Raw genomic sequence first — 21,468 nt, 5'->3', positions numbered from 1 at the left:
CCCAGCAGTCATCTGGCAGTCGGCGGGGGACACCCTGAACAACAGCATGTTTTGGGGATGTGGGAAGAAACCGGAATTCCCAGGGGAAACCCACGCAGACATGGGGAGAACATGCAAACTCCACACAGGGAGGGCCGGCGGTGGAATCGAACCCGTAACCCCTGAACTATGAGGCGGACATGCTAGCCAATGCCGCCGACTTGGAGTGATTCAAAACTACCGTAATTTTCGGACTATAAGTCGCGGTTTTTTTCATAGTTTGGGTGGGGGGGCGACTTATACTCAGGAGCGACTTACATATATATGTTTTTTTTCTCTTTTTTGGGCATTTTATGGCTGGTGCGACTTATACTCCGGTGCGACTTATAGTCCGAAAATTACGGTACATAAATGTCCCCAGGAACTAGATGCAACACTGGGAGCAGAACCAACATAACTGGGAACATGACATTTCTTTTTGACCCAACTGTTTCTAGTGTGTGCTCTGCGATTGCCTGGGGAGTAGGTTTGCAATCATTATCGTATTTCCAGAGAAAAAAAGATTTGCACTGTGACAAATATGACTCGCATATTGCAAGAGAGTGTGTTTACTTTACCATTTTGGCTTAAGCGGGCGCAGGGACAATAGTGGAGGTGGATGTGAATGTCACAAACAGATGTCGAAAAGCCGAGAGAAACAAAACCATTTGTTTTACTCTCCTGCATCAATGAAGTCAGAGCGGAAAAAATCTATAACAGTGAGCGCTACAGGAGCAGCTTTGACTTGGCCTTATCTTTAAAAATGTGTCATTCAACACATAGTAGAAGTAGACAATCCACGAATGGCGTCACTTTTCTGTTCCATCCGCCAAAGGGACACTTCATGAATGGCTATTCACAATTGTTTATGTAATGAGGGGGACAAACAAAGCTGGACCAAAGTCCATCTGGACGATTCAAGTGCATGACCGGCAAGAGAAAGAGGCAGCAGAGCATGTCAGAAGGGCGCCTTGTTCTCTCCAGTGAAAACGCTTCACCGCGACATTTCTTATTTGTAATTTTGACGATCACAGTCTGCAAGTGAAATGTGACTTGGTGAGTAAACTACCTTTGCCTTAATCGATCACTCCGTTTGGTTTTACACTTCCTATTTCTGAATGGAATAAATCAGACGGTTAAACAATGTCTGCTTTACATGCCAGACGGTGAACTGGAAATAGAGAATGGCTAAGCGGAGCAAATCTCTGCATTTGTTCGGAATGTTGTGTGATTTTCTCTTTTGCCAATCTGACTCTAGATAAGACCCCAGCGCATTCTCGGTCAATGACCTTGCGCAGAATGCCAACGTGCCTCTTGTCTAAAAGGTAACGCTGTATCTTCATGTTCTTTTTGTTTTCATGTATTTATCATCTGGCTGAACTATAGCAAACTCTGAAAGGTTACCTTGATAAATACAAAAGTGGCGAAATCATCAAGTTCCACTGAAATAAAATGTAATCCTCATTTCAATGATCTGACAGATGTCCCAAAATTGACTAACCTTCTATACCGTATGACCAAACCATTTATGTAACTTTTCTAACCAATAAAAAGTACTTATTAATAGTGAAGTGTTTTTTTGTGAATCATAAAATCAACAAAAACGCTTTAGTTAATGAACTGCTCTATTTGTTAATGTGTGTTGTGGAAGGTGGAGGAGTTGGAGATGGTGTTCCTTCACTCTGAGGACCTTCTCCTCCAACCAGGCCCCGAAGGCCCTGCAGCCCTTTCTCTGTGCAGCGGTCATCTTCTTGTACGGCTTGGCCGTCGGGCTCCGCTCGTTTGTGGCCGGCATCTTTCTCCCGCAGTACCACTACCCGTACGCGGTGGCGCTCTGCTTTGGCCAGGTTGGTATTAACTATTAATTAATAGCAAACAAACAAACACACTCATTCATCAGTATAAATTTTAATTTATACTGATGAATGGGTGTGTGTGTGTTTGCTGTACCGCCAAAGGGCAAGGTTGGGTGCGTGTTTAACGGAATGCTTCAAAGTATTTGCATGCAAGTGAAAGGCCGAGCAAAGGTGGATGCAAATAAGTGACGCTTGTGAGGGACAATCAGTGAAACAAACCTTGAGCGGAGGGTGAGAATTAACCGTGGAAGGTATGTGGGGCAAACAAAATGTGCAGCATGGGGTAGCACAAATAGCGCACTCAAGGTTGAACTGTTAACAAATGTGAATACAAATTGTGGCGTGCCACGTTGCATGTTTATCCGTCGTTGCTTGCCTAGATCCGCCTTTAGTTGCCATGGTAATGAAAGATGTACGCTAATTTCCATGAAGGAATGACCTTTGATTGGTCATGTTCATTTGGCCTAAAAGAATACATAAGCCTTTGCAATGCTTGCAATCTGCAAAATGTTGTAAATCACATTTCGGTTGAGAGCCTCAACGACCTTGTAATTCGCATCACACTCCCGCTGAGATTGTTAAAGTTCAAACGTCATTATTCCACACGCCATCTGCCGGGTTCCGTTTCTGTTTGCCTCAGTGCTCCATTAAATCCGCCATCTGTGAATATCAATTGTGCTCCTTTAATTAAGCTAAAGGAGGAACTGAAACATGGCCAGAAGTTTCTGTGTGGTGCTGTGTCGTTCTACACAACTGCAAACTTTGGTTTCCAGGTTCTGTCATCAGTGTTCTTCTTCAATCTTCTCCACCTCCTGGGAGTGGCGCCACTGAGGCGGTTCAGTCGTCCACTTGCAGAGCGTCTCTTGGTTCCGTCCATCTGTAGCAGCGTCCACGCCGCGCTGGCCATGTGGGCCGAGGCTAACAGCTCCGACTCGGGCCTATTTTCGCTCGCCCTGAGGCCGCTGCCTCTCATCACGATGGGCCTGAGCTTTGCGCTGAAGGTAACAGCGCCGCCCTCTGGCCACACCTTTGTCCTTGTCTCCATCCTGACTGGGTCGTCTCTGGTCTGCACAGGTAACTCAACTTACATTTAAATGTTCTTAGTTACTTTGGGTTAAAATAGGTTTTTGGTTCCCTCTCACAGCCAGGCATGGTCTATCAGTAGTGGAGCCCCTTGAGTACATGTATGCGCCTTTGGCCGTCATGCTCCTCAGCGTCTCCCTGACTTGGCTGTCTAAAGTGTCCGAGGCCGACCGCCGGTTCTCGGCTTTGGACATCTACTACGCATTGCTGGTCAACCAGTGCTGGTTGCTGGGCCTCCTGTGGACGCTGCACCCGGACGGCCCCCTGTTTGTGCTGAGTCGGGCCAGCTGGCACAGCCTGCTCTTCCACGCTTACCTGCTGGCCATTCTTCTGTTGGGCACGCTCCTCAATTTCGTCGTGGTTATGTCGGCGCTGTGCGTATCACCGCTGGCTGCGGCGCTGTTACACTTGGCTGGGGAACTGCTGCAGCCCTTTGTACAGCTGCTGTGGTTTTAGACAGACTGGAATTTCCTCAAGGTTATTTATTATTTATTTACCTCAGTCACTGAAGTTTTATTCCTACTGTATGTTAATATTTATTGAATGAATGACAAAAGCATTGAAAAATAAAATACATCATTAAATATACTGTGTACAGCTCTGATTAACGGATCAGGGAATGGAAAAACGGTGATGTCACTGAGGGCCAAAACTGCGGCCAACATTTTTCAATGAAAGACACGATGCACTTTGATTGCAAAAATATTTATTGGGTTTCAGCATATCAAATGTAAATAATATCTACAGTGATATTTCTACACATTATTTCATTCAAAAGTCAACCTCAGAGTGGTGTATTCATCATGGGAGCAGATACAGCTGGAAAGGTCGAAAATCTTGATTCGTGATTTCACTTTGAGTTACGACAGCTTCCTCCTTCATTAGGACTCGGCGCCGGCTATGGGCGGTCAGAGTTTGGGGGTAGGTGTACCCCCAGACTCTGCAGCAGGTTGGAGGCGGGTCCGGCCAGCCCTTCCTGGGAGCTGAGTGACTCCATGAGGTTGGTAAGCAGGTTGAGGTCCAAGTCGAGAGGCCGGATCTCCTCATCCTCCGCCGCTGCGGTTGGGCGTGAGAGGCCCTCTGCGGCAGGAGGTGGGGCGGATGGAGCCGCCTGCGTAGAGCACGAGAAGGTTTCATCTGGGGTTTTTTTCAGTTACTCATGCAACTTCCTATTTTCTACTTTTCGCCATTTTCACATCTGTGGACTAAGAAGGGATGAACTTCTGAATATGCAGCAACTACCTGTCCATCCACGTTCTTACCGTCTGATTAAAGCTCTGCCCGATGTGAGTGTTCATCAGCTCTTGGTCCATCTGGTCCATGTATCCTTTAAGTGTGTCCAAAGCCTCGAGCCCATTCATCTCTGCAGGTCCCTCTTCTATGTCTTCATCCTCTTCGTCTTCGTCAAGATCGTCGGAATCTAACGTTTCCTCCTCACTTACGTCTACAGTAAAAAAAGAAGACAGATTCAAGTCAAGAGAGCAGGACGTTTCAAAACAAACGACGTACCTAATATTTGTTCCATTTCTTTGATGAGGGTTGGCATGTCGAAGGCGAAAGGATTTTTGCTTGAACAGTTCCTGTGATAAAAGACATAAGTGAATATTTAGGACATGATCTCAGTGGATCCCAAACTTTTTACTTCAAGTACCACCTACAAACACGTCGCTTCATAAATACAACTGAACTGTACTTCGGCAGCGATTCCTTTGTGTGCCACTAGAGGGAGCCCATTATCACAGCGCTTCAGAATCACTGCTTCAGGACGGGTCTCACCACGGCAATTCGGCCCCCAAGTACGATGACTTGGCATTGAGGAACTGCGTCATCTTCTGGCTGACCCCCACCAGACTGTAACCGGCTTCCACTTCTTCGTTGCTGTCCTCCGTCGCTGTACTCTTGGCGTCTTCTTCATGCTTGACGGGCTGAGGACGTTTGGCAGATACGAGGTCCGGTCTGGACCCGGCCCTTTCCTCAAGCATGCTCTCCAGATCCTGGGCGGTGACGCTCAACCAATTGTCACCTGAAGATGGCCACGAAGAAACATACTATTAACATCTGCTCTTAAGTGTTATTCAAACACCTGGTTCAAAAACAAAACACAAAAACGGTAGCTTGGAGATTGCACTCACTGTCCTCTTGGGGAAGCTGCGCCTCTTGTTTCCTCAACTCCTCTACGTCGATGGGACCACAGGAGCTCAGCAGTTGAAGAACCTCTTCCCCTGGAGACATGTCACTGCAAGACGTGCCAGTTCAAGATCAGACATTACAGATTAGGTAACTAACACATAGGAAATGTTTTGCTCACCCGGATTTCGAGGCGACCGACTGTTTAAAGAAATTTTCCGCCGACGTCATCAGCTGTCTGAAACGTGCCGAACCCTCCAGCTCTTCCTGCGTTCAAAGAGGACATTTGAATTATTTTCACAGGTCACACGTGCATTCATGTTGCCATTGGACGAGCCAGACTAACCCGGAAGTAACCGTTGCGCTTCAGACTTTGCAGGAACCCTTTCCACTCAGGGTTACAACTGACCGACGAGTCTTCCTCCGACGACGGCAGCCTGCACTTGGAGCACAGGATCTCGAAACCATGAGCCTGGGACACACGTACACAGTGGTCACTATTTGCCTCCAGTGATACTAATGAGCCAATATCCGCAATATTGTGTCACCAGCTTCATGCCCAGCTCGTGCGCTTTGTACAGGGAGTCGGAGCGTGCGGGCATGGCGAAGCCGCTCCTCCTGTCCGGCACAAACTGTTGCTGCTGCAGCTGAGCGTACAGGCAGCGAGTGAACGTCACCTGAAAGAGCACGCGGCATCTCAAAGTGAACGACCGGGCGGTAGCGTTGCTAAGTCCCGTACGCTATTTTACATACCGAGGTTAAGACCCGCGTGTCAGGAGGGAAGTGCTTGAAATATCGGCATGCTTGGAGGTCGACGGGGTCCCGCAGGTAAAAGGCGGACACGGCGGGGGCCACCAGGTCGGGCCTCTGGGCCAAAACCACAGCCACCCCCGCCGGTATGAAACAGTGGGCGCGGTGCTGGCTGGCTCCAATCTTCTCCGGATATCTAAACGTAAATAAAAGTGATTTTGAGATATAACAACTGGGATTGCCTGCCCTAATTGTTTTCCAGGCAGGTCAGGGGAGGAACTAAAATCCCTCCTCACACACCAAAGGACAATCGCTCAGGATAATCTTTCACAGACATCCGATAATTGGGCCTTTGTCAGCTCAATTTAGGCTCGATAATTGTATGTGCACGCCCCACCTAAAGAGCTAATCCTTCTCCGAGAGTGCTCTCACGCCTTTATTCATTATCTAAATGATCTCCGAACAACACAGCCAGCTGTGTCTCATTTTGCTGTGTCCTCTGTGAAGGACACAATCTGCTGCTCTTGTATGTGACAAAAGGCAATGTGCGCACCCAAATCAAGACAAAACTCAAGTCATGTCACTTGAAGGAATTTCTCCTAGGCAATAACTGGTTGATTTAGGACAGACTAAACGGTTGTAGCCTCTCACCCGTCCAGCCGCTTATCCAGCGCCCACGTAATCTTGGGGCTTGCCCGGCATACTTCTGGCTGCGAGGAGAGTAGCGCCAGAGCCTGCTGAACACTCGGTACCACATCCTTCGGGATCCCTGTCGGATTGGAACGCGAAGGGCGGGGAAGGAGATGCAACGCGCCTCGGTAGATGAACACCTGGCAAAAGTAAAACAATTGGAACTGTTATGTCAGGCTGCTTTCGAGCGCCGTCGTATCAGAGCATTTTTATGAGTCTGATCATGAGATTTCCAACAGTTGTACTTGAATACACCTCATCCAAAACGCTCACCCTGTTTTCACTCGAGTCCGGATCCAACCATTTAGGGAGATGATCTGCTACTTCGATTAGAAGAAATTCACCATCATTGTCCTCAACTCTGTCCAAAGACATACAAATATATAAATAAATAAATAAAATTAAAACGCCAAGTAAAATATGGATTTTCCCACCTTGCAGCAAGCTCCGAAAAAGCCTCTGTAATTTGCTTCAGAAGGTAAACAATGAACCACTCGTCCTCTACGTTGTCACCAAACTGGGTGCTGCCACCGATATGAGCCGGAACACCCCCTAAAATGATATCAAGTATAATAAATATAATAAATATATCAAGCAGAGTGGACGACAAGGCAAGGCTGGATAGCACTCCTACCTTTCTCGGGATAATACTTTAGGTTAAATGACTGATTCTGCCAAATATACTGCATGGACAGAGGCGCTATTTTTGCAAGGATCTCTTCCACAAGACGCGAGAGATGTTCATCGGTGTGTTGCACCGGCTGCGTCAGAAAGAGTTTGTACTGGACTGCATCCTCCTGGACAACTCTCCTCTGGAGGAAATCCATTGCTTGCTGCGGTGTAATTGAATCCCTGTGGGGAAAAGATTTCAAGTAATTCACAAATGCAATGTGCGAAATTCAACACACATATAATAAGCTATTAATCCTACCTTGAATTATTTTCAAGACGTTTTTTAATACACCATTTTCCTTCCTCAACGTCGTGCGTCCTACTGCTAAATCTCCTCGACTCGCCAAGTCAAAAAGAAAATGTTCCTACAGTGACATCAACATGACCTAAATCGTTTCTTACACTTCAAAATAATGTACTTCTGTAATTATAGCTATAATCATAACGGAACATTGGAATGCTTTTTGAGAACGTTGCGTTATTTTCTAAATCAAGTAAGCGTAAAAATCTAAAGGGAAATATACCAACGGCAGACGGGCATATTTTAGAAGCGCATCGTCGTAATGAATGCCGGGAGTTGTAGTCAAACACGGATCCCGTGTCGAGTAAGCCACATAGCGTAACCATGACAGCCGTGTTGTTGGCGGTGCTAACGCCAGTACAATAGGCGTTCACATTAGGAAAGATAGCGTGACATTAATGCGTGTAAAGTGTAAACTGAAGAGATAAGTGACTGTCAAACATAATTTTTAACGTAGCAATGATAAGAAGCGAATCTCTTTGAGGAAATAGTGACGGCGCTGGTGCCATGTTAGCTAAGCTGCAAAGCGTAGCCGCTACATAACGTCATCTTCCGCGTTCGGTAGCCAGGTTAGCATTTATGGAGATGTCTCGTTTATTGCTCCGCCTAAGCAGCGGGTTCAAGATGCGGGGACGAGGAGGCGAGGAGAGGACTTGAGCCTTTAGCCACGGTGGGAAGGAGAATGATTTCACGTTACAACAGGAGACCTGTATCGCACAAGCTAGAGATGTAAGTACGAAACATGGCTAACAATCGCTGTGTTAGCATCATTACAATCCTTCATCACTACGAGGGGCAAACAAGAGTAACTATAACAATGATGTTATAAAAGTCATGTGTGTCAGAAATCAGTTTTCTCATATTTAAATCAAAATAGTGGACGCAAACATTGTATTGTATCATTAAATTGGACGGGATCCTCGGTTTACCATGTTTCGAGGATACGAACGGCGCGCATTGAACTAAAGGTTGAAAGTGTCAAGTGGAATAAGAAGATACACTCAGTTACTACCGTACATGATTTTCACATGATTTTTCTTTTTTTAATATTTACAGCCTAAGTTGGTTATAATGTCTAAGTGGGGTACATTGATTACGCCAATTGTCTCGACCAAAGTCAGCAGGAATGAGCTCCAATATAGAAAAATAATTGATTCACGGTACACAATATTTATTGACTGTGTTTTACTGTGCAGCCGCGGCCTGTCTCGCAGCAGCCTTGACCACCACCCTTTGCCCGAGGAGGCATACGGCCAAACCCCTCTGTGCCCCCTGGATGACGTGGAGGAGATCGTCTCCATCCGCAACAGGTAAGGCAGCCTCACTCCTTCTGTGGAGCCAAGAAAGAGTTCTTGAAATGCGAAACTGCGTACATTAATCGATATCGTGTTGCCTCCTTCAGATGTGCAGCTAAAAGAATAACTAATGAGAGCAGCTTGATAGAATATTCTATCACGTTGACATTTACCCTTTCTTTTCCACTGAGAAACCCTGCCTTTGATTATTTGATCAACCAAAAACCCCAGACCAGACTAACAGTAAACTAATCCTCTTTACATAGTTCTGAGACATCTGGTGCTTCCAGCACGTCTGACTGTCCGACCGTCATCTCTGTGGACTCCAGCCAGTCCTGGTCGGGCATCCACAGCTCCACAGGCACCGGCGTCTCCACAGAGAGGAGTTCTGTCTTTTCTTGGGGCTACGATGTAAGACTCTGCTTCTTCACTACACTGTCGCGTCCTGTAGTCACAGAGAAAAAAAGAATCCTCACCAGATGCACATTGTGAAATTTTAATGAGAGGTTTGATTGACATTCTTAGACTATATAGTGTGCAAGTTGCTTTGTTTGTCTCCTGCTTCTGGGTATTCACAAGGCCTGCGCCTGCTGGGTATTGTTTACGGGCACAGTTGGTCCTGTAAACATTTTTTCCAAGAGCTCAATATTTTATTTATTTCAACTTCCTCCAACTGCTTCTAAGAAACAAAACTCTGTGGGAGGATTTTGTGTATTTTCCAACTCAGCTTGATCTTGTATGTCTTTTTTGCGCCCTTCTGGCACTTTCGTACGAAACAAAAGCATCCTATTCTGTATAAACTGTCGACGGAAGATTGGAGTTGCACACTAACAAGCATCAATCAAATAATCGCTTTTCTTCATCGCAGGAGTTCGACAAGGCGGCTTCCCGCCAAGTGCAGCAAATGTTTGACGAGATCGACAAAGAGCTGTACGAGGGCAAAAGCAGCGGGAGAGGGATATTTCCGAGGCTACAGGAGGAGTGTCAGCAGTGGGCCACGCGCTTCCCTCATCTTCGGTTTGGATCTCGCCCGTCTGGAAGCAGCAATTCATCCTTTCATTAAATTCTAAATTAGTTTCTTATCACTTGTGTTTTTGTAACTCAGAATCCTGGGCACTCAGCTGGTGTGTCCCAGCGATGAAGGCTTTCAGTGGTACGCAAGCTCAGGGACGATCGGCAACAGCTCCAGTGGTGGTCCATCGACGTCCCAGCAGGCTGAGGAAGGCGACGACAGTACAGAGTGAATTTTTGCTTTGCTTTCTATCTGCTGTATCTTTTTATGTATTTATTATATTATTTATTTCTTCATTCCTTCATTCTTCTTTTTTGTGGGTTTAAGGTTGAATGTGCTGGGTCGGAGCGCAGCCCTGCTCAATTCCAACTCAGCTGAACCAAACGGGCTTTTAAGCGCAAGTGACTCCGCTCCCAGAGTGATCGAGGTGGAGGGCAACATGGAGGAGTACCTGGCCTTTGACCGCATCAGCCTGGAGGACGAGAAAGAGCGAGGCTTCCCTGAGCCGTGCCCGAGGCGCGGCTGCATGCCTCCCGTCTCGCCCTACGGGTGCCGGCGCCAGGCTGTGTTGGACCATTTGTTCGACGACCTGTGGCGGCAGCTGGTGGGTTGCATGAGCGAGCTGGTCCACCGCCAGTGGGAACGTGGTGCCTCCGGTATGCCCGCCTCCACTGTACGTTTTATTTCATTTGAACAAATTATCATGGCCTTTGCTTGAACTTGCGTGATTGGCAGGTGACGAAAAGCCGTCAGGGAACTTGAGCCCAGTGCCGCAGAATTCCTCGACGTCGTTTTCCACCGTTCCGAGCATTCTGCCTAAACTTGGCCAGAGCCGTGCGCTGGCTCCGCCTCTGCTCGCCCCTGGCTTGTCCTTCCAGGTAACTAAGCCTGCATTTGAATAGCAATGTGAAAGCTGACAGGCGTAGCATCCAGTCAAATTGTTCTGATGTTATATCAAGGCGACACATTCACAGCTATTGACAATTTAGAATCTTCAATTATCCTAAGAAGCATTTTTTTGGAGGGGTGGTGAGGAAGAGCACCACACCTCAGAAAGAATTTACAAATTCCATGCAGAAACACTGAACTGATATTTAAATCTGGACCCCTGTGGCTGTGAGGCAGATATGATAACCATTAGCTTGCCATGCTAATTCCTTCTTTGACAATTTGGTGCAGCGCCATCTGCATCTTTTAGCATTGATTTTCTGTCAAATGTGATGTTTACAGATGGCTTAGAATAAATAAACTAACTTTGTTACTCTGTCAGTGCCCCCAAATTCATGAAATCTTTTCTCTCTTCCGACCTTGTCATCTACATCTGCTTTTGTTTTTTTTTCCTACCTTCGTTTTCCCGTTACCTCCTTCATGACTATCCGCTGTCTCTCTCCGCCACCTCACTTAAAGAAGCCGAGGGGCTCAAAGTGCAAGTCCTGCCGGAAGGCCCAAAAGCAGAAAGGGCCGCCCAGTGTATGTAACCTGCCTCGCTCGGAGCCACAATTGCGGCATGCCGCTATTTTGGCTCCTCGTCTTTTAGTTCTAGACGGAATGTGCTTGTGCTTGTCTATTAACCCGAAAGCCGTTCATGAATTAACTGCAGCTTACCATTTTGAATGCTTTTGTTGTCTTTCAATGTCTTGTGAATATTGTTTTGTGGATGGCCTTGCATATTCTTTTCTGGGGGGGGGGCTGCACGATAATTAACTGCGAAGATGCTGGCTGAATTGTTGACATTAAAACCACTAACCACCGGGGCAGCAAACTGCTTCAAGTCAAATTCAACAGTTGTCATCCATATCTCTTGCTTTTGTTTTTCTCGCACCAGGTCGGAAGGATCTCCATGGGAGGCGCCCAGCAGGACCTGAACGACCTCATCATGATCCACAGCATTCCGCTGCAACAGAGGAACTTGGCTACGCTGGACAAAACTCAGTAAAAAATCTCCCTAGCATAATGAAAAAGGCTCCCACAAAATGCTTAGAATTGCTTTTAGTGATCAATTAAACCACAGGGGGCGACTTGGACCCTCCTAGAACCTTTTCATTTGGCACTGATCTTTTCTTTCATTCACTCTGCAGGGAGCCAGAGGAGCGCAGTCCTCTCAGACCAGGTTCGGGGTTGGCGGCGGCCGGCCGGCCCCGTCCTCGCCGGGTCCAGGAGCAGGGCTTGTCTTCGCTGAGCCGCCCGCCCCAGTCGGCCCGCCGCAGAAACCCGGCACCCCGCACTCTCCAGCCTCTCGTCCCCAGCCTGAGTCCATCCTGCACGGCCGGCTCCATGGATGAGGTCATCCGGGGTACAAGGCTGTGAGTTGTCTTGCTCACATGCGTAGATGAGAGTCGAGTGAAGCGGCGACTTTTTTCAGCAGACGCACTTTAAACTGCTGCAATGTAGAAGAACAAGAGGGAAGTGCTACAACCTTGTGGATTTCTGTGTGTGTATTTATCTAAAGACCCACGGGCAGCGATCGCCTGATGTCTCCATTCTTTGCGCTGACCAGGAACGCCCTCCTTCCGCCCATTGGCGCCGAAAACGCAGAGCAGCCCAAAATGGCTCAGGTAAGAGCCCAACAACTCCACATTATGTTGCTGCTTGAGAGAAGGTGAAAGAATTCTGTGACATTCCTTCCCAGCAGCGCCACAAAGGCCCATCCAGCCGGGCTCACAGCGCCCTAAACAATGAGGTCGCCAGTTCAATTCCGAGGGATCGCCTTTACCCGTTGGACGTCTTCTCCCGGCCCAACACCACGCACACATACAGGGTAAGCCGTCACCTTGGCAGAGACGTCGGTTTCCACATGCGCCGTGCTCTGAGCTCGGATCTTGCCCCCACAGTCAGACACTCCGTACCAGCGCTCCTTCACCGTGCTGGACAACATCAAACAGGGTAGGCCTGGCAGAGCCTCAGTGGCCACAGGTGGGCCGCGTCTTGGTTTAGCACAGGGGGTGCACACTTGTGCAACCGCCTTGAAGGAGTTAATATACATCCAGGACATTTGTAATCTTTCCTCGCTTCTCTAAGACTCCCTTGGAATCGGCGTGACTGGCGTCAGCCTCGGGATTGGCAGCTCGTCTTTCCTGGACTCGTTTTCTCAGCGCCCGCTGGGCCGCTGGCCAATCGAGGATGAGGACGGGGGGACAGACTTTCAAACCCCGCACCCAGGTTAGTCAACAGTTTAGGGTTTTCTTTTTCCATCACTTCTCAGTTAAATATGTAATTTTGACACAAACATAACAAAATGTTAGGAATATATTCAAGTTTTTTTTAAATGTTTATACCTAAGAAATAATTTCTGCATTTCCTGTCTTGCAGCTCCACTGGTGCCCATATCAGGGCCATCTCGGTCTCACGGCCGGGGGGGCGTCTCATACAGAGCAAGCAGACCCGGACTGTAGCTGGTGGCTTCCAAATGTCTCCGTGCACTTTAGCCTTTCTTCTTGGTACTGTTTAGATACACGGCGCGGTCAAGTGCCCACATTTTTCTTTTGTTGTACAAAAATGTTTCGTACTGTTATTGTGCAGCTTTGATAAAAGGTCTATTTTTGTATTTTGAGTCTAAAACCAGGCGTCAGTTGTAGTACCAAGCTTGACCTGTAAGAGGCAGCATGGTGCCACATGGCATCCAGACTGCTGAAAAGAACAAACAGGTAAACTGATTAGTCGTGACCTGAGCAAGTAACTGTGAGGATAAATGTGGATTTTTCTGCTTAATTTATATTCTTCTAATGCTATATTAATCCTAATACTACACTTACACTAATGGGGATGTATAGAACATATTGTCAATTTCTGAATTGAGGTTCATGTGTGGAAAACAACTCAACCACTGCAAGTCATGTACAAGAATAACAATTTTATTTTCCTCTGACATTGACAACAAAATACACACTTACATTTTATGACAGGAACATCACATTTCAAACAATGAAGATAATTTGACTTAACTAATGGCAATAAGCTGCAACTACATCTTGAACTGGTGCAAATGTCTTTCCCATAACTTAGAGTCCAAATGCTCCTCACTTCTTTCCCCTCTTAGAGGATTTTCCACCTTTCTTGGAGTACTTGGCTTCCAAGTCAGACAGGAAGCTGTTGAAGTTCTGCTCTCTGGATGAGTGTTTTTTCTGCACAAAAAACAACAAATGAAGTGGGCAACCAACGCAAACGTGCACGAATGGCGTTTCGTTTCCTGCCTTGATCATCATCATGAGGCTGTCGTCCTCCTGGCCAAGGCCCATCTCTTTCTGCATCTCTTCTGCTTCTTTTCGCTCTCTGTCCGCCTGGAGTGGAAATGAAATTTTAGAATACCGGATGTGAATTCCTTCATGTGAGTTGACTCACCCTTTTCCTGCGAGCCCTCTTCTTCTTGACACTCTCCTGCGCAAAGGCGGGGAATTCCTCCACCTCCCCATCCTTGATCGCCGCACGGATGATGTCTTCCAGCCTGGGCTCGTCATCCTGGGAGCAGCATAGCACAGAGGCCAGGATGGCGTCCATGTCTCCCTGGTGCTGCGTGTACAACTGCAGTAAGTCATTCCTCTCTTCATCTGAGCCCTTGTATTGCTTTTCGAAATCAAGGATGTCCTGCACGGTGATCTAGAGGACGGACAGACCGGGTTGACGTTGAGTAAAAACAACCACCTTTTTTTTCTTTTCATAAACAGCCCAATTTACTGAGCCCACTACTATGATGAATTTCAACACCTTGGGGAAGAGCAGCCTCCAGTAGTCGTCCCAGCAGCGATCCTTACTCAATACATCACACTCCTCGTCCACCACACCCTGCTCATCGTAGACAGCCCGCTGTTCCTTATCGCTCAGTACCGCATACAACTTGCCCAACACCTGCGAGAGAGGACGTTTTGGAACTGGAGGTGAGTATCAGTTTTAATGATGCCTCCAATCCATCAGTTGCAGTTATTGATTTGGTCCTATTGTAATGCATCGGAGAATGGTTTAGAACACATTGCGTAACCATTGCAAATTTGTATGGTAGGTGTATCTCGAGATTTTCCCAATGTATAAACAACTCTAAATTGACTCATGATCCGTTTTACTGCTATTACTATACATATAGGCTAGGATATACACCGCAGCAAAACTGCATATGCTATATTTCTCCCTGTAAGCATCTGACTGCAGAAGTTACCTGGAACTTCTCTGTGGCTTGCGGGTCGTCGGGGGCCCGGTCCGGGTGTACCTTTAGCGACACTTTGTAGTAGCTCCTGCGGATCTCCGCCTCGGTCGCCTCTTTTTTAATGCCCAGCACCTCGTACAGGTTCACAGTCTTGAACAGAACCTGGCACCGGTCGAGCAAAGCCATCCTGCCGTCGTTTAGCTTAGCTTACCCGAGGTTTTGACCCAGGCCAGTCGGTACCGCTTTGCTTTTGTTGTTGCTTGACAGTTTTGGCGCGCTGGTCTGTCACATATATCCGCATTTACACGAACGCACTGACGTCACAATAAACGTATTGTTCTATTGGTTACAGTGACTTGACGTGACATCTACGCGACAGCGCTTGTGATACAGTACATTTTTGTTGGATTAAAAACAGAAAACGTCATAATAAATCGAAATTATTCAAGTAATATTTTATATTTTTGATCTTTTATTACTCATTGACTAATGATATTGTTGTATCAAATGTGTGGGTGATAGACAGACTATCCTGCTTGCTAATGTAAGGTGGCCAGTCTTAACCATGGGGAAAAGGCCTGTTGTGACCTTATAAAGAATGTAGTGAAATACGCCTGGTATTTATTTGGAGCGTTTGAGGCAGAACAAGAATACATCAATGACAATGAGGCAATAGACACAAGTTTGTTTGTTCTTCTCCACTGATTCATGCAAAAAGTACAACACAAAGATACACACTTCTGACTTTGAACTAAGCATCTGTAGATTGCACTCCCGCTGCGTTGATACAATAAGCATCACCGGAAATATACACTACAAATCCCCCCCAGTTCCCCCGCTGCTCCCATTCCCGCCCACATGTCTCAGATGTCATCCAATTATTGCCCCATCTGTTTCTGTTGCATATTGGGCACTGCTTTTCTTCTTGCCTGACAACACAAACCTCATTTATCCTTTGTACTCGGGCACAAAACGAGTACTTGGACTGCTTGGAATGTTGATGGACTGCTGCTCATGATCGCGATGGACGATGAGAAACAATGTGTTGTAAATATTGAATAGGAATAATAGGAATATTTGCTGGTGTGTGGACTCTTCTCACATCCTCAGAAGAAGACAAGTGGCCAGGCCAACTATTGCTCCTCCAAAAGGGAATAAATCCTTCTGTCTCTCAACAGTCAAATGGCTTCATTCTCATGTTTAGGCTTTACAGTGTAGTCCACAACCCTCCTTCAGGGGGTGGTATCTCAGCACTCCTTCCTGGTCTTGACTATCTTGCTGGCATACTTGACAGGGATCCCCCAGCGTCTCATTAAATAGACATCAAACACATAAGTGGTCCCCGGCTCTAGGCTTCCAATCGCAGCCGTCGTGACGGCCCGCCTTGGGTTCAGCTCCTGGAAATACTTGCAGAGAACCTTCTCGGTATTAGAGCGGGATTCCGGTCCCAGACAGGATGCGTTGAGGGTGTCCTCGTCGCGCCGACCCCGCTGCTTTCGCCGGTACACACAGTAGAGGCTCCTCTCCTCTGTGCCCATCCAGGCGAGGGTGACGCTGTTGCAGCCACGTAAGCGGTTGAAGGATTTGACTTGCAAGGTGGAAGGAAGGGATGGGACGCCCTTGCGGTGGTAGGCTGAGGAGGTCTGTAATTTGACCGAAGCCTTCAGACCCCCGAGTAAGGAAGCCGTGGATCTCTCGCTCATGGCGGTTCCTTCCCTCTCCAGGTGGATGAGATAAACCGGGCTTCCCTGGAGCCAGACTTGCACCAAGTCCTTCCCCACGGCCCGAGTGGTCAGAACATGACCTTTACTGGAGACGGTGAGCTTGAATTTGCTGCCCCCACCGCAGCTCTGCACAGTGAGGAGACCGCTCTGTTGCGACCCGCGTGGACGGAAGCTGAAGAACTGCTCGGATCTCGGTCCCGTGTCATGGAAGGTGACCCACCTCAGCTCACCTTCTCTCAACGAGGTGACGGACGGCTGGGCTTCCCCGTGGGTCCGGGCGGCGGTCCCCTCGTAGGTGGCGCTGGTCCCATTGACTCGGTCCCTTGCGAAGACATCAAAGTAGTACTGCGTGTCGGGTAGGAGCTCAGAGATTGTGCAGACGTTCTCCGTCCCCTGGCAGACACACCGAAGATCCCCGTAAGGAGATGGACTCTTTTCCTCCAAGTCCGCCTCCCACTGCTCCCACCACCACTCCTTCAAGATGGGCCATGCTGTCACCCTCCTCTTCTTCGCTGTCTTCTCTCTGTTTTTATCCCTCTCCTCCCTGGCGCTCTCTTGGGCTGCGCAAAGACTGGGCAAGTTGCGTTGGGAGTTGACCAGGACGCAGTAATCATATTTGTCCTGAGAGGGACCAGCAAGCGAGGCGCTGGGATTCCAGCTGAGGGTGACGCTTGTCATCCCCACGCCCAACGTGTGTACGCGGGGGTCAGCCGGAATCTCTGGGAAAGCGCCCGAGGGGCCTGAGCCTTGGTGGAGGTACACTGTGGCGCTGCTGCTCTGCTGTTTGGAGCGCATCCTCAGAATGTAGATGGACGCGTGGGGGGACGCCCGACCGCTGTAGGTGTCCGACGTACCGCCGGAAAAAGTGTGTATTTTCTCCTCAGTCCCAGGACCCCTCCACCACATCTCGGGCATGCTCTTTTTGGAGCTCCCTGTGGGGGAAAAGAACAAAGATGTAGTAGATAAGGACAGTTTTGGAAAACCTTTTTTTTTTTTTTTTTTTTTTTTTTCAAAAAAACTAAAATCTATCCAGTTCTGTACATTTGCAGACATCAGACGAATATTGAATATAAACCCATCTAATCATTTTCTGAACCGCTTATCCTCATGATCCAATTTTTCAAAAGAGTAAATCATGAAACAAAAAAAGTCAGTTCATTTTGAGGCAAACCTCACTTGCATGATGTCACTGGTAAATGAAAAAACAGGCGAGGAGAAATCTTTCGACAAATGTTGCTGGATCAAAGTGAATAATTCACACTGGCAACAGGGGACCCGCCAACTGAGGCTCTGAATGATTCATGCGTCATTTTATGATGTCATTTTTCTTACTTTACCATGTGGACGAGCTTTTTCGTGTTGAAGGTGCCTGGATTGGAACAGAACTCTTAACAACAATGCTAATGCTAACACAAGACATGTCCACTCACACTCATGACTCTTGAGAGGTTTGTTCTCCAGGGTGCGAGCAGCCAGGCTCCACTCGATGGGGGAGTCACACGGGCTGACGGTCACCGACATGGCTGCCGCCTTCCTCAGCGTGAAGTACGTCCTGCGGACAAAGGTTGTCTTGAGAAACAAACAGTCGCCACCAACAGATCACGCTTGTCGCTTAACCTTTGAGTGCGTCCTTTCAGGAGCGTCACAGTGCTGAGCTTGCCTTCCGATAACCAGGTAGCGGGCCAGAGCGTCACCTCGTTCTCGGGCGCAGAGGCCGAATGGGCCAAGGGCCACGACGCGCTCCAGAACAGAACCAGAACCGCGCAGAGACAGCGGGACAGCGATTCCACTGCCATCCTTCCCGTTTCTTTGCTTTGCTCTGATTGGCCCTCGCTTCTAGAAACACACAAAAGGAAATGTTAGCCCAAATCCTCTTGAAACCATGCGCTCATATAAACGAGTTCATCAAATCCATTTGGGTTGCCGATGATCACGTATGACTCTAAAACTCATTTCCATTTGACTTCATTCATCTATTTCTGTACCACGCAGGTGCGCAGAGCCGGACGGGTTGACTTGGCTCACAGACGAGATGATTACAGGTCTGCGTGTACTTTTCTCCTCCCCGGAGAGGCCCGCGTTTGTTCAAAGCGACGGCGTCTCCGCCAAGTGACACGAGCGCCTTTGCCTCTAACAAGATGTTAGCGCCGTGCCCCCGCAGATCGGATGACAATCGTGTTAGGAAGAACCACGGAGGCGGCTACACATACACACGCGCGCACACATCTAAATCTTGCGGGACGCTGCCGGATTGCAAACTCCACGAGCTACAAAGTCACACAAAAAGAGGCGGCGATGGCTCATTACTCTTGCACGGAGAAAGGGAGGCAACTGGAGGGATGTTGTTGGATTCTGGAGTAATTAGAGGGGAAGGAAACTAAAGGGGGGAAAGATGGTTGGGAATCAGAAAAAAGTCGGTTGACGTTTTAAGGACAAGTTGATTGACTTTCATACAGATTTTGTGTATGTGTGTGTGTGTGTGTGTGTGTGTGTGCAGCCACTGATGAAATATGCATTTGGCTGCTCAGCAGATGAATTTTCATAAGGCAAAAATGAGAGAGCGAGCGCAAGAGCGGGAGCTTAGTGAACTTAACCAGCGGCCTCTATAAATACCCACGCCGTCCACTTGAAACACTGCAGCTGACCACTTTTGATGGCTTTTTCCATTTCAAGATAGATTTGGCTGCTCCTTTTCCACAACTCCCCTGCTGTTTATTCCTCCTCTTCTTAGTCACTTGCCGAGAAGGAAGGCAAATAAGGGACAGGTTGGAAGCGGGGTGCTCTCCGCTCACACGTCCCATCCGTTTCCCGGACCATCTGCCTCCCGTCATTTGTATGGAGGGAGGGATTAAGTTGCACGGCGCTACTTGTCTTTCCATTGAGGACGGTTGACAAGGTGACGTGCGGGTGATGTTTACCACCTGGCGATGTCGTCCTTGTCCTTCCAGACAGACTTTTTCGGGAGCGATTCAACATGCACACATGCAAAACAAGCCCCAAACAAGTTAACGGGCAGCTTTTCTTACCGTCTCCTCCGTCGCGCAGGCTCTCCTCCGCCACTGGGATGGCATCAAGTGAGGGATGGAAGAGGAGGAGGAGGAGGATGGGGGATGGATAGAGGAGGAGTGAAGAGATGGAGGAGGAGCGACGAGCAGGTTGTTGTTTCTTCTTCACACATGCAGGCTCTTGGAGATAACTCCTCGGGGGGGATCCACCGTGGAGAAAAAACAAGAGAGAAGTCATAAAATTAGGATATATATATTACTTGAAAACTTTCTTGCATAAATAAATAAATAGAAAAATAATTAAATAAATAAAGGAAAATCACTTGCAAAATTATCAAAACATTTGAATTGGCAAGCTTTTAGTCCCTCAAAATTAAAACTGTTCATCTTGTTCCGACTAAATTTTAATGATTAAAAGAGTTGTAAAAAAATTAACTGTTCTAGAAATGTGTAAAGGATGATGAGGTCACCGAATGCATGCAGGGGGAAGAGAACGAGGAGGCTCTATTTGGTGTGCAAAGCAGCATTGTAAAAAAGAAAAAAAAAATCTCCCGATAACATCTCTGTGAGGCGGTTGTGTTTTTAGAGGTGACACTGACTTTGGGCCTGTTATCGGCACGCTCGATCGAGGCGCTCTCGCCGCCTCTAATTGAACACGTTTAAATGCAAAGAAGAGCCCATCAGACATTTCATAGATTTTATGCAAATGTGTTGTGTGTGTGAGTGCCGGGCTTGAAAAACTCATTTGAAAGCACATTGGCTTCATCAACACCGATCCGGTCCATATTGGGCACATTTACCCGGCGGAGGTAAATTTGGAGATAAAAGCCCAGTTACCAAATAAATCAACATTCAAAGACCACCCTTGTTCTCTAGTATCTAAAAACAATTAAATCAGAAAAAATGTTTTGGAGATTTATCTTATTAGTTTAATTTTTGTGTGTCACAGGGCTGTTTGAACAGGGGGGTGTAGACTTCTTATATCCACTGTTGCTGTTTTATTATCGATTGTGTCAACAGGAAAAAAATATGCACTGCTGGTTTTAGTCATCAGTATAGATTTCATACAGGAAATATGCCAACTCAGCAATTTTGATGATGAAATATTTATTGGATTCAAAAGAAAATTCCTATAAAACACAGAATCCAGATTATAAATGTCAAAGAATTTCATGTAGTCATTACTTTGAGTTTTTTATTCTCTTCATGTAATGGCCAATCGTTTCTTTTGGTGTCATTGTGCAGATTGATGGAGGAGAAATGGTACAGACGCCAGAGCGGGTGCTAAGAGGTTTTCTATATGGGGTGGCGGACGGCCCCATATGTGCCTATATGAAGTGCCACTCTCGGATGGAGGGGGTCGGGGTCCTTCAACTCCCCACACAAAAAGGGTGAGTGTCGCTCTTGAATCGATATCACCACGAACATACAAGTCTTGGCACTTTGTGTGAGGACACCGCCCTTCCCCCCTCCACTCTCTTATGACAGACCCTCATTGAGCAGACACTCCAACACAAGCCTATTGAGGTCACTCTGAACGGGACCCCCATAAACACCCTTTTGCAATATTGCCCGTCGTTCCCTTTCAAGTGGAATTTTCTCCAATCTACGAGCCACGACTAAATGCGTGCTCGGTTTTCACGGAGGGCCCTTTTGCGGTGCGGCTGCAGTCGCCTTCAAAGTCTTCCGCTTCGGATGGCTCGCCATTGGTTGGCTCACTTTGTACTGAGAAGTTGTGAAAGTCGGCAGTCTGGCAGCGGGAGATATGGGGGGGGGGGGGGGGGGGTTGATGACTGGATGG

General features: G+C 47.5%; 5 protein-coding genes across 9 annotated transcripts; 2 read left to right on the top strand and 3 right to left on the bottom strand.

Annotated features, from left to right (window-relative positions):
* The first annotated feature begins 832 nt into the window (after positions 1–832).
* On the top strand, positions 833–3,505 carry si:ch211-248a14.8 (uncharacterized). The gene is made up of 5 exons (XM_061285576.1): positions 833–1,074; positions 1,277–1,343; positions 1,670–1,865; positions 2,648–2,948; positions 3,019–3,505. Exons 2-5 carry the CDS (start codon positions 1,303–1,305, stop codon positions 3,411–3,413), a joined length of 933 nt encoding a protein of 310 aa, XP_061141560.1. The 5' UTR covers positions 833–1,074; positions 1,277–1,302; the 3' UTR covers positions 3,414–3,505.
* Positions 3,506–3,646: 141 nt separating this feature from the next.
* ecd (ecdysoneless homolog (Drosophila)) lies at positions 3,647–7,713 on the bottom strand. Its single transcript, XM_061285234.1, has 14 exons — positions 7,456–7,713; positions 7,159–7,376; positions 6,959–7,076; positions 6,798–6,885; positions 6,486–6,664; positions 5,838–6,030; positions 5,633–5,761; positions 5,431–5,556; positions 5,266–5,351; positions 5,090–5,193; positions 4,734–4,980; positions 4,467–4,537; positions 4,220–4,401; positions 3,647–4,068 (listed from the first exon to the last, which is right to left on the bottom strand). The coding sequence occupies exons 2-14, from the start codon at positions 7,349–7,351 to the stop codon at positions 3,856–3,858; spliced, it is 1,929 nt and encodes a 642-aa protein (XP_061141218.1). The 5' UTR covers positions 7,352–7,376; positions 7,456–7,713; the 3' UTR covers positions 3,647–3,855.
* Positions 7,714–7,771: 58 nt separating this feature from the next.
* On the top strand, positions 7,772–13,354 carry fam149b1 (family with sequence similarity 149 member B1). Of its 5 annotated transcripts, none has more exons than XM_061285231.1 (15): positions 7,772–8,226; positions 8,694–8,807; positions 9,059–9,203; positions 9,661–9,809; positions 9,898–10,032; positions 10,132–10,460; positions 10,540–10,682; positions 11,212–11,274; positions 11,630–11,736; positions 11,883–12,107; positions 12,254–12,359; positions 12,434–12,562; positions 12,636–12,687; positions 12,823–12,963; positions 13,114–13,354. In XM_061285231.1, the coding sequence occupies exons 1-15, from the start codon at positions 8,180–8,182 to the stop codon at positions 13,194–13,196; spliced, it is 1,968 nt and encodes a 655-aa protein (XP_061141215.1). In that variant the 5' UTR covers positions 7,772–8,179; the 3' UTR covers positions 13,197–13,354. The 5 variants fall into 5 exon arrangements, with proteins under 5 accessions (XP_061141215.1, XP_061141214.1, XP_061141213.1 ...); XM_061285230.1 differs by having other exon boundaries at positions 7,773–8,226; positions 12,437–12,562; positions 12,636–12,717; XM_061285229.1 differs by having other exon boundaries at positions 7,773–8,226; positions 12,636–12,717.
* A 280-nt stretch (positions 13,355–13,634) lies between these two features.
* On the bottom strand, positions 13,635–15,247 carry dnajc9 (DnaJ (Hsp40) homolog, subfamily C, member 9). The gene is made up of 5 exons (XM_061285236.1): positions 14,951–15,247; positions 14,506–14,646; positions 14,143–14,397; positions 13,995–14,081; positions 13,635–13,925 (listed from the first exon to the last, which is right to left on the bottom strand). Exons 1-5 carry the CDS (start codon positions 15,122–15,124, stop codon positions 13,821–13,823), a joined length of 762 nt encoding a protein of 253 aa, XP_061141220.1. The 5' UTR covers positions 15,125–15,247; the 3' UTR covers positions 13,635–13,820.
* A 223-nt stretch (positions 15,248–15,470) lies between these two features.
* On the bottom strand, positions 15,471–19,869 carry ndnfl (neuron-derived neurotrophic factor, like). Its single transcript, XM_061285235.1, has 4 exons — positions 19,689–19,869; positions 18,280–18,498; positions 18,093–18,214; positions 15,471–17,594 (listed from the first exon to the last, which is right to left on the bottom strand). The coding sequence occupies exons 2-4, from the start codon at positions 18,456–18,458 to the stop codon at positions 16,186–16,188; spliced, it is 1,710 nt and encodes a 569-aa protein (XP_061141219.1). The 5' UTR covers positions 18,459–18,498; positions 19,689–19,869; the 3' UTR covers positions 15,471–16,185.
* Positions 19,870–21,468: the final 1,599 nt, after the last annotated feature.

Source organism: Syngnathus typhle, linkage group LG8, assembly GCF_033458585.1.
Source record: "Syngnathus typhle isolate RoL2023-S1 ecotype Sweden linkage group LG8, RoL_Styp_1.0, whole genome shotgun sequence".
NCBI lineage: Eukaryota > Metazoa > Chordata > Actinopteri > Syngnathiformes > Syngnathidae > Syngnathus > Syngnathus typhle.
The sequence above is the reverse complement of the archived record's forward strand: the minus strand, read 5'-3'. Positions and strand labels throughout refer to the sequence as shown.